This window comes from Microdochium trichocladiopsis (assembly GCF_020744255.1).
Source record: "Microdochium trichocladiopsis strain MPI-CAGE-CH-0230 chromosome Unknown B0I36scaffold_9, whole genome shotgun sequence".
NCBI lineage: Eukaryota > Fungi > Ascomycota > Sordariomycetes > Xylariales > Microdochiaceae > Microdochium > Microdochium trichocladiopsis.
This window is the reverse complement of record NW_025763552.1, coordinates 2,410,183-2,421,370: the sequence shown is the minus strand read 5'-3', so window position 1 is coordinate 2,421,370 and position 11,188 is coordinate 2,410,183. Positions and strand designations below refer to the sequence as shown.

The 11,188-nt window shown below is 56.4% G+C and overlaps 4 protein-coding genes across 4 annotated transcripts; 3 read left to right on the top strand and 1 right to left on the bottom strand.

The window, feature by feature from the left end:
* Positions 1-1,125: 1,125 nt before the first annotated feature.
* B0I36DRAFT_417237 (major facilitator superfamily domain-containing protein) lies at positions 1,126-2,936 on the top strand (the record flags this gene model as incomplete). Its single annotated transcript, XM_046162105.1, has 5 exons — positions 1,126-1,263; positions 1,327-1,466; positions 1,549-1,664; positions 1,756-2,478; positions 2,575-2,936. The coding sequence occupies 5 exons, from the start codon at positions 1,126-1,128 to the stop codon at positions 2,934-2,936; spliced, it is 1,479 nt and encodes a 492-aa protein (XP_046008709.1).
* Positions 2,937-3,680: 744 nt separating this feature from the next.
* Positions 3,681-6,589, top strand: B0I36DRAFT_250559 (pyridoxal phosphate-dependent transferase; the record flags this gene model as incomplete). Its single annotated transcript, XM_046150553.1, has 4 exons — positions 3,681-4,527; positions 4,587-4,629; positions 5,149-5,335; positions 5,510-6,589. The coding sequence occupies 4 exons, from the start codon at positions 3,681-3,683 to the stop codon at positions 6,587-6,589; spliced, it is 2,157 nt and encodes a 718-aa protein (XP_046008708.1).
* A 119-nt stretch (positions 6,590-6,708) lies between these two features.
* B0I36DRAFT_387506 (fungal-specific transcription factor domain-containing protein) lies at positions 6,709-9,486 on the bottom strand (the record flags this gene model as incomplete). The annotated part of the gene is made up of 3 exons (XM_046161182.1): positions 6,709-8,163; positions 8,265-9,063; positions 9,401-9,486. 3 exons carry the CDS (start codon positions 9,484-9,486, stop codon positions 6,787-6,789), a joined length of 2,262 nt encoding a protein of 753 aa, XP_046008707.1. The 3' UTR covers positions 6,709-6,786.
* A 524-nt stretch (positions 9,487-10,010) lies between these two features.
* B0I36DRAFT_295943 (uncharacterized protein) lies at positions 10,011-11,051 on the top strand (the record flags this gene model as incomplete). The annotated part of the gene is made up of 1 exon (XM_046151878.1): positions 10,011-11,051. One exon carries the CDS (start codon positions 10,011-10,013, stop codon positions 11,049-11,051), a length of 1,041 nt encoding a protein of 346 aa, XP_046008706.1.
* Positions 11,052-11,188: the final 137 nt, after the last annotated feature.

The following is an 11,188-nucleotide window of genomic DNA, read 5'->3' as shown; positions in this document are numbered from 1 at the left end:
GACATGAACCGAGCAAAGAAAGTAGTTACATGGGCCTCATATGTTGCTTTGCGACCTGTCTGGGGCTTTGTGAGCAGCCTGAACCAGACCAATCGGCGTGTGGTATGCGGCCTCTGTGCAATGGTGCATAGAGGGCAAGGGAGACGCCTGGCGGTCGGTATCGTGAGCCGAGTCGCTGAGTGGTGCACCACCGGCATGGACAGCCGCAGCCGAGTGACTGTGCCTAAGGATCTGCAGTACCTTCAGATAAGCAACTTGTGACAAGTGCGACTCTCTGATAAGTCAGATAGGCCTCCCATGCTGAAACCTCCCTACGGAGCTCGTCCTTGGAACATGCCTCAATAATTTTAGGAATTTTCTAGTGCGAGATGGATTGAGAGATCTCCAGTATAGTGTGGTGATAAATCTGGAGTGCCGTGGGCTCTATTCCTGTGAAGCCGACCTGTTCGGAATGGTCTTGCTCAGACAATGGCGGTGGTGCCGGTTCCCCGTCGGCTCGCGGTAACCGACCCAGCCACGGACGGTGGTCCAGGTGGAGCCGTGCCGTGTGTCCCTGCAATCAACCGCTCACGGCAGCCGGTTCGGGCTAGGGGTCTCCAAGCTGCGGGCCATCCCTGGACAAGCAGATAACACATAGCACGTCCTCGTACGACCTTATCACTGCTTGAGGTAGAAAGCGGCAGTCGGCAACTCAAAGCGCGTAGAACAAAGAACGTGCCAGGCTGCCATGACCAGAAAGGCATCAGAGGTCCCAGAGGACAGTGATCCGACCTTGCCATCTTCGGTTGTCAGCTGCATCTCCGAGAGGCCGGCAGGCCCTGATAGTGTGTCTTATCTACAGAGAAGCCCGTATCCCAGCGACACTGGAAAGACGTCGTCCCCTGCTCAGTCTCCCAGCGTCCTAGCCGCATATAGAGCAACGACATCTTCCAGCTCCAGCTTCAGGCTACATCTCCCGGCAATTGAATCTTTGACGCAATCAAGCCCTCTCTCTTTGCCTCGCGTTACATCTCCGGCCTCGTCCTTCTTCTCACGCGTCGCTGGTATCTCGACCTTGCTCAAGGCAGAGCGCGAACAACAAGAGAAGGCAATAACGACGAGGGAAAAACTACATACCCAGTCGCCATGGGTACCGCAGAGGAGTCATCCGGGAAGGATGATGCAATGGCCTTATCGACACCGGCTAGTGCATCCCTCGGAGAAACATCTGAGTCGTACTACATTGACCCGGCAAAGGAGCGTCGGATGATGAGGAAGTTTGATGTACGTGGCCATGTCTTTAGGATTTAACTCTACGGTCCCCAGCTGACAATGAATGCCTGGTAGCTGTATGCCATCATGGCAATGGGCGTTTTGTACATGATGTCCAATCTCGACAGAAGCAACTTGGGAAATGCAAACATCGCCGGCATGCCCGAGGAGATAGGGCTCATAGGTAACCAATTTGGGACTGCAACCACGCTCCTGTACGCTCCAAGCACCACTTACAACGCCCCCCGTTGCCCGTGATTGTGAGAAGCAGTCGAACTAAAGTTTCATTACCTCCAGGTTTGCTACATACGTCCCGTTCGAAGGTCCCGTCGCCATCCTGCTCAAGGTCGTCGGGCCCAAGCCCTTGATGACGATATGCGCTCTATGCTGGGGATGCGTCTGTCTTGGAATGTGTATGTTGAAGTCCTTACCACACAAGAGATGTGTCTTCTAGACGATCACACTTTCCACAAAGCTTGCCACTCACGCAACATGCAATTCTAGCATTCATCCAGAACTACCACGGGCTTTACGCCTGTCGCCTTCTCATTGGTTTCTTCGAGGCCGGATTGATCCCCTGCGTCAATGTCTATATTGGCGCAGTCTACAAGAAGTCAGAACGAGGCCAGCGGTCTTCCTTCATTTTTGCCTTCAGCGCACTTTCCAGTGCTTTTGGCGGCATCTTGGCCTTTGGCCTCACGCAGATCCGCACTGCACACTTCGCCGGCTGGAGGTGGCTCTTCGCCGTCGAAGGCGCCATCACCATTCTCGTCACAGTTCCCTTCTGGTTCATGTTCCCCACGACACCGACCGAGGCATGGTTCCTGACCGAAGAGGAGAAGCACATGATGAAGCTCCGCTATGCTTCCGACCCGTCTTGGGGCTATGATGACGAGTTCGAATGGAGCGAGTGCCTCAAGGCCTTTGTCGATCCCAAGTGGTATGCGTTCTTCGCGTATCAGTTCTCCATCAACATCAGCTTGTACGGCCTCACGACCTTCATGCCAAGCATTGTCCGCGGATTGGGATACGAGTCCGTCACTGCAAATCTGATGACGGTCCCCATCTACATCGCTGCCTTGTTCTTCTTCCTGGCCCTTGCCTGGGCGTCCGACCGGACGAAACTACGCGGCCCTTTCCTCATCGTCGGCCTTGTATGCTTGATTGTGGGCTACTCCATCTTACTAACGGTCGATAATCTGAAGGTCAGATTCTTTGCGTGTTTCGGTAAGTTTTTGTCCTGCCAGACCATCAGCCTTCCGCCTAATCCGGACTCGAGTGCGGATAACGCACATGTGACCAACTACTAATCACGAGAATCAGTGGCGGCTCTGGGCATCTACCCAACCACTGGCCTCTCTCTCATGTGGCTGCAGGACAACGTCTCGCGGCACTACAAGCGCGCCACCATGGTGGGCTTCACCCTCACACTTGGAAACACGGCCGGCGTCGCGGTCGGACAGATATTCACGACGGAGACCGCGCCCCAGTACCTCCCCGGTCTGCGCATTGCGCTGGGCCTGGCCTGCTTCGCCCTGGTCGACGTCTGCTGCATCATGGCTGCCTTCACGTGGGTCAACAAGAAGCGAGCAGCCAAGCTGCTGGCGGCTGAACAGGCTGGAACCCCGATCGAGCCCGACACTGCTCTGGGAGACTACGACGTGCACTTCCGATACTGTCTTTAGTCTGGACTGGGTATTGGTTAGGTTATATGTGAACACGTATCATTCTGGTATGGTCTAGAGGTTGCCCCGAACTCATCTTTGAGCTGTCGATTCGTGGCCGTCGAGTTCTTCTTATACATCTGTGGTCCTAGTATCAGGGTCAACACTTCGGTTCCTCTCGGCTCGTGTCTATTCTCAGCTGATTGGGTGAAGTCATGTTTCCGTGTAACGCTAGGTAGCCTGCCTTGCGATTCCAAGAATAATAATATTATGACCGGGGTATTCCGTCTACGCGTCGAGAAAACGCCCTAGAATGAGTGTGCCGCCTTATGATGTGAAGCAGACTGTCATTGTCCTTGAACTGACAATTCTCTGAATAATGTCATCCAGTGAGACCGTGTTCGACCAACGGCGTCCGCGCAGCGCCGATGACCGAAACGCCCAACAGATTAAGGCCCGTCCTTTGAATGTTTTGGCAGATCCGGCCGGCCACCATGGGCCTAGCTCGGCCTAGGCTTATCGGCAGGTCTGATGTGACGCAACTGGATAACACGGACAAGCAGCTCGGGTAGGACAGCCGACTCCTTAACCCGTCAACGATGCAGATCTCCAGTTAATCAAACCTCCTATCCGGGGAGGCAGCGGAGCCAAGATCTAGGCATTATTACTTGAAGGCGCTCCGCAAGCTCAATTGTATTTTCTTCCTCCAGGTGCCAACCTTCAAAGCTCGACTATCTCAGGAGTACACTCTGCGCATCCTCCGATATGGCCGACACTCCGGTAGTTAACCTCCTCCAGAAACTGATGGAAATCCCGTCTATCAGCGAGGAGGAGGAAGAAATTGGCCTATTCATCGAGGAGTACCTAACTGGCCTTGGGTACACGGTAGAACTAATCCCCATTGAACCAGGCTCGTCTCGTCGCAATGTATACGCGTACCTGGGGAACAATCGCAAGGCTCGAACGATGCTGACCTCGCACATGGATACCGTTCCACCACATATCCCGTTCAGCATCAGAGATAACATCATTTACGGTCGCGGCGCGTGCGATGACAAGGGTCCGATGGCTGCACAAATCGTTGCTCTCGAGGAGCTCAGGGCCGAGAATGCGGTCAAGGACGGCGACGTCTCGCTGCTCTTCGTCGTGGGCGAGGAGAAGGGAGGACCGGGAATGCTGGCGGTAAACAACATGGGCCTCTCATGGGAGACTGTCATCTTTGGTGAGCCGAGAGAAGGAACGCTGGGAACGGGCCACAAGGGCCATTTCGTCTTTGAGTTGTTCGCAAGGGGGATCCCGTGCCACTCTGGATATCCTCATCTAGGGAGGAGCGCGAATGATCGGCTCGTCTCGGTCCTGCACGAGCTGGCCTCGCTGCCGCTGCCCACCTCTGACCTTCTCGGGCCTACGACATATCACTGCGGCAAGCTCGAAGGCGGCCTGGCTTACAATGTTGTGGCTGCCGAGGCCTATGCGCTGTGCGGCATTCGCGTGTCTGCCGACCTCCCCAACATCGAGAAGCAGGTGGCGGATGTTGTGAGCAAATATCCCGACATCGAACTGAAGAAGTCCTTTGCGTACCCGGAGACAATGCTCGACCATGAATTCGAAGGTAAAGCTCACCACCTACTGCGAGGCGGTTCCCCACGCCCAATTAAACCAATTCTCAAGCTAACGCCTTCTGTTGTCTGGAAGGGATCGAACACAAGCCGGTGTCGTTCGGCACGGACGTGCCACGCCTAAAGGGAACCCATAAGAAGTTCCTCTACGGACCCGGATCAATTCTGCACGCGCACGGGACAGATGAGCAGGTTGCCATACCCGACTTGATCAAGTGCGTAGATGTCTATAAGCGTCTCACATTGGCAGCGCTTCAGTAGATATCCTGATTCCTAGCAGCTGTGGCAATGAGACAAAGGCTATTCAATCAAAGATTCTTTTCCATAAAGTGATAACAGGTTCGCAAAGGTCAAGAAGAGTCGTAGTAATCTTTGAACTGGGTGATAGCTCGATAAGAGTGATAATATGCAGTTGAGATAGAGCGCTAGCGGGGACACCACAATCCCAGAGGCTAGATCGGCCATGAGGATCCGCAGATTATCGGCTGAACAGCACAAAGGCCGACGAGCCAGCCACTGCCAAGACCGACTCGCCGCGTTACAGCAGTTCGCCGGTCGGGCCTAGTGGTTTCAACCACGCCAGAAGCTCTTTGCTAACAGGCATATTACCACAGTTCTGGGTATCTTGTACCGATTCTTTGGGACCGTGTCCCGTCTCGTACATTACTGACAGAAGTTTCCCAAGAAACCATGCCCAACACTTTGATTGAAATTGCTGTCCTGGAGCGAGACGAGGCCTTTGCCATCACGGCCGACTTTATAGCTGACCAGGACCCGAGGAAGGTGAGCTTGGGCGCTGGAGTTTATCGCGACGAAAACTCCCAGCCATGGATTCTTCCAAGTGTCAAGGCGGTATGTCAACCACATTATTGCGTGCACCTGTCTGACTGAATGACTATTAAGTTCACTGTTTATTTCTGACACAAGGAATAGGCCAAAGATATTCTTCACGACGACGCCCTGCTGTACCACGAGTATCTGCCCATCGGCGGACATGAGCTCTTTCTGAACGTAGCAAAGGCACTTGTGTTGGGGGACGAGTACGACCACTCGCGCAGCCACGTCGTATCCGTCCAGACCATCTCTGGCACGGGGGCCAACCACCTCGGCGCTCTGTTCCTGGCGCAACAGGTGCAGCCGCGGAACGTCTTCATCTCTGACCCAACCTGGAGCAACCACCATCTCATCTGGCAGATGGCTGCACCGGCCGTGGCGAGGAGGACATACCCCTACTACGAGCCCTCTAGCCAATCGCTGGACTTCGAAGGCATGAAGAACACACTAGAGAGCGAGGCCAAGGAGGGCGACGTGGTCATCTTGCACGCGTGCGCGCACAACCCCACGGGTATCGACCCGACCAGAGAGCAATGGCGCGAGCTCGCGGAGCTCTTCCTGCGCAAGAAGCTGTTTGCCTTTTTCGACTCGGCGTATCAGGGCTTCGCGACGGGCGATGTCGACGCCGATGCCTGGGCCATCAGACACTTCCACAAGACCCTCTTCGGCGGTGGCGGTGGCGGCGGCAGTCCTTCACCGTCGACAGGCCGCGAGGGCAGCCCGGCTGGCATGTGTGTTACTCAGTCTTTCGCCAAGAACTTTGGCCTGTACGGCGAGCGGGTGGGCGCGCTTCACCTTGTTCTGCCTCCAGAGGCCTCGCCTCTTGGCCCACAGAGTCAGCTGCACCGCCTCATCAGGGCGGAGATCTCCAACTGTCCGCTCTTTGGCTGTCGGATCGTGCATACAGTGCTTTCCAACCCAGAGCTTACAGCAATGTGGAAGCAAGACCTGCACACCATGGCCAGCCGCATCAGGAGCGTGAGAGGCAGGCTGCGGCAACAGATTGAACAACACAAAGGGGCTGGGGACTGGGCGCACCTCGAATCCCAGATTGGAATGTTTAGCTACACCGGACTCACAGAGCAGCATGTACAGAGGCTGCGAGATGTCCATCATGTCTACCTGATGCGGAATGGGCGAGCCAGCTTGAGCGGCGTGAACGAGGACAATGTCGAGTACGTGGCGGGTGCAATCAGCGAGGTTATACAGGCTCTTGGGTGAAATGTCACGACTGCCGCCAATTCAATTCGAGGGATTTACGACAGGAGGGCATTAATCAGCAGTTCGAATAGACTCAGATGGCTGTGACAGGGTTATGGAGAAGACTGTTGGTTGAAATCGTCAATATCATTATTTAGAAATACGGTACTACAGATTCTTGCATGCAATACAACCTCCACTGGCTGCTCTCCAGTTCTCTACAGTGCTGATCCCATATGCACCGCGCTCATCGAATGGCTCTCGTTTGGACTGCTGTCAGCATGGTCGAGGAAGGCTTGTAAGAGTGGGTTGTCCAACGGATCGACGCTCACGTCGCCGTTTGCTTCCTCAAAGGTGCCGTACGAGAAGGGAGGGATCACAAACTTGCCCCAGTCGTACTCATCTGCGGTGGGCACGCCAATGGAAGCCATGCTGAGCGAGTCCAAGTTATTTGGGACATTCTCATAACCACTGTCGCCACTACTATCCTCCCTTGCTCCTCCTCCTCCTCCTCCTCCCTGCGATCCGCCCTCGCCTCCCAAATCCGCTACCCCATCCATGGCAGGCACTGCTGTCGATTGACCCGCCGCCGCGATGGTGGCCTGCGTGAACAGCCGATTGACGGTCCACTGGATCTGCAGCAGCCGGGCAAAGTACTCTCCCGCAATCGCGTTGCCGTTGTCGCGCATCATCATGAGCAGCTGGAACGCTGTCTGTACGGCGTCCGAGTCGCTCGCGTTGGGTGACGAGATGGCCGACAGGATGAGCACAAGCGTCGAGGCAAACAGGTGGTGGGCGTCAAAGTAGCCGCAGGTGGCGAGCGCGTTCTCGACAAAGAGCTGCACAATGATGGCGTTGGACGTCCGGGCCGCGGCCACGCACGAGTCCGCCAGCGACCTGACCGTATCGGAGATTGGCGGCGTGGAAAAGTCGCCGTTGCTGCCATTGCTGCTGCTGCTGCTGCTGCTGCTACGACCATGATCATGCCCCTGAAGACCAGGGCCGGCGCTCGAGAATGGGTTCTTGAGCTTGAAGAGGTGCAGCAGGACGGGCCGCGTCGTGAGGATGATGCACTGGTTGAAGTGCAGCTGCAGAGACGCGACTGATCGAGGCACACCGCCGGCAGGGTCCCACCGGAGCCGAGCGGGAACATGGCTGTCCCATTTCCTGAGCCTTTGCAGGATAGAGCGGACGTTCTTCAGATATGTCTCGCCGTTGGCCTTGGGCGAGGGCAGGTGGATGTCCTTCATGATGTAGCCCGTGATCTGCGCCAGGTTGATGTACGCAATGAGGTGGTCCGCAGAATCCCCCAGCGTCTTTTGATCTCGCGGTGTCAGGCCGTCCGTCGAGGGCATGGCGACACTAATGTCCGAGTCCTGGATACTGATGGGCTGGCCGAGCTTGGAGCACGTCGACCGGTCAAAGATGTAGACCGTCCACCACAGCCGACGGCGGTGCTCCCGCTCTATGGACGAGAGCTTGGCCGCCTCATCTGGGCTTTCGCGGTGGAGCCCAAGGACAGTGCTCGAGCGCAGAGCCATGCCGCTGTACATGTGCGCAGACTTGACACGGCCGAGCGCGTTCGAGTAGAAAGACTATGAGAGAGGACCAATGGGGAGCCTCCGTTAGCAGGCTAGGGACGGGATGAACAAGAGGGAGAAAAGAATATGGGTCGATAGCAACTGCTTAGACTTACGAAAAGGACGAGCGTCTCAATTTGTTCAATGGAAGGCTCCTCGAACAAGTCTTGTAAGAGCCCTACGGCGGTCAGAAAGTACTCGGTCCCGGCCACTGTTGAGGGCTTTGGGTCTTTGGCCGCGCCCAGCGTCGTGGAATACAGCTCGCCCAGCGCCAGGATGACGAAGAACTTGCAAACCCAAACACTATCGTTCTCCCGTTCCTGGCCTGATGCTGATGCGTACATCTTGTCCAGGCGGTGCAGGAAGTCCTGCTGCATGAACATGTGATAGTCCTGCCCCACGAACCGGGTCGCCACGCGCACCAGCAAGGTCGCGCGGATGCGGTCGGGAAACCTGCAGTTGGCGACGACGTTCATCTGTCGTGAAAAGGCGGCGTTGCGTACAAATCTGGAAACCACGGGCAAGGGCGGGTTCGCCGCCTCCGGATCAAGATACTGCAGTATGCGTTCACCAAAGGCGGAGCAAGTCAACTCGCCTACGAAATCCTGTTTCTCCACGGCTTGGTGCTTGGAAATATCATGGCCCGGCGTGCGAATGGGATCGCTCCCTCCTTTGCCAACATTGGGCATGCGCCGATGCGAAGGAGAAGACAGATGGCTGGCTGTGTGAGCTGGCCCTGGTGTAGCAGACGACGTGGAAGGCTGGGCAGTTGCATCGTGGGGTGAATGACTCGCGGGCCGCTCCTCGGGACTAGTAGGGCGACTGTTGCTCACCACGACGTGGATGCTGGAGTCATCCATGCCCGCGGTTGCTTGATCGGCATGTTCACGGGCGTTCTGCAATTGTTGAAGATAGCTAAGTATGCACTGTCAGCCACTCGCCGTTCTGTCTCTCTCACACGCCTATGGTGAGGGCCTGATTTACCTCTCGGATATAGTCACTCGTCTCTCGCGCCGCGGATACTGGCAAAGGGTGTCTCTGCGGGCCTTCGAGCAACGCTGGCACGGCGCTCCGCCAGAGCACTTGACCTTGAGTGAATGGCAACGCTGGCACCTGTAGAAGACTCCATCAGCGGGCCGTCATTATGCAGAGCGATTTGCCTGTGGAAGCACTTCTTGTCCACCTGCTTTGCAACCCACGACTCGCACAACAAACACCATTCGTACAGGCAGTCCTTGGGGCAGACACATACGCAACACAAGACCTCTTCTTGTTACGGCGAATACTCGAGCGGCTAATTGACGCCGTGGCCGGTTCAGACTGCAGTGGATCAGCCATGGCGGAGTCCGTGATGTTTGGCGGAACCGGGAGATGGGACCGACGTGGGCGGGTCACTGGCAGCCTAAGAAAGGTGCAGAGGTAGTACAGCAGGGCTAGCAGTGCAAGTGAGCCGACGGCACGGCAGCAGTCACGGTCCACCAGTGCCGATCCCGGTGCCGGGGGCCGATAACAGCCCCCGAAACCCAATGACAGCAGCGGACGGCCCCTCGTCAGCCTTCCTTATCGCTCCCATCAGCGATATGCGATGACGAAAGATGCGGAGACAGCTGCCCTGGACTAGCACCAACAGCTTGTGTGATTGATATGATATGATGAAGTGGCTGTTGGGTGGCTCGGCCGAGCAGGCATTAGCGCGGCGAGACACCACAACCAGAGCTCGTTGGTGCGGCTGGTTTGCATTCTTTTGGCCCCTGTCGAGAACGTGTTGCCGGCCAAGTCTCCACCGTGTCAGTACTTCATGGGGCCCGCAAGCGACGTTGCAGAAGAAAAGCATAGAGCATGACTGAAACGACAAAGCAACCATGGCCCCAAAACAAGATGTTCTGATGATCGAGTCTACTGTCCAGGCCTCCGACACTGCACGCTGGGAGGCCGTGGCAGCGAAATTCAACCTCAATTTTATCTATTACGACTGCAAGTCGACCGACGAATTCAAGGAGCGCCTGAAGCCCGGCGGGCCCTACAACAGGATTGTCGCCATTGTGCGGAATGGCTGGCTGAAGGCTGGGCCGCTCGCCTACCAGGTGCCCTTTGCCAGCGATGTCGTCCCGCACTACCCAGAGACGCTGAAGCTCATCTGCTGCAGCGGCCATGGCCACGACACAGCCGACATCGATGCCATCACGGCCAGGGGCATCTGGTACTGCAACACGCCCAACGCGTGCACCGAGGCGGTCGCCAACACCGCCCTCTCGCTGGTGCTCGACTCGTTCCGCTTCCTCACCTATGCGCAGTGGTGCGCCAGGTTCGACTGGTTCAAGAGCCGCGATCTGGGACTCGAGGCCGTGGACCCGACGCACAAGGTGTTGGGCGTCGTCGGCCTGGGCGACATCGGTCTCGCGGTGGCGCGCAAGTGTGAGGCGGCCTTTGGCATGACGGTGCATTATCATGGCCCGCGGCGCAAACCCGAAGCAGAGCAGCTCTTCAAGCAGCCGGCGGTATACCACTCCTCCGTTGAAGACATGATCCCGCATGTGGACTGCATCGTCCTGGCCGCACCGTACACGCCTGCCACCCACCATATGCTCTCTACGAAGCAGTTCTCCCTCGCCAAAAAGGGCGGGCTGCGGGTTGTGAACATTGCGCGGGGCCAGATGATTGACGAGGACGCCTTGTTAGAAGCCCTGGAGAGCGGCAAGGTCGTCGGAGCCGGGTTGGACGTGCACGCCAACGAGCCAGGCGTCAATCCGAAGCTCAAAGACAATTGGCGCGTGGCCCTCTTGCCACACATTGGGGTCTGCTCGGGGAGCAGCTGGGAGAACTTTGACAAGATCAATTTGGACAATGTGGAAGCATTCTTTGGCACGGGAAAGCCGGTGACGCCAGTCAACAACATCATTTAGACGATTTAGCATCCCTTATGTCGAGAATGTACAGCAGACTTGAGCATGAAAGCAAAGTTAGACAATAGCAGCAGATTAAGTGCCTGAACAATGGCTCTAGGTTTGAATACCGGAATGCTGCTCTCACTACATAATCG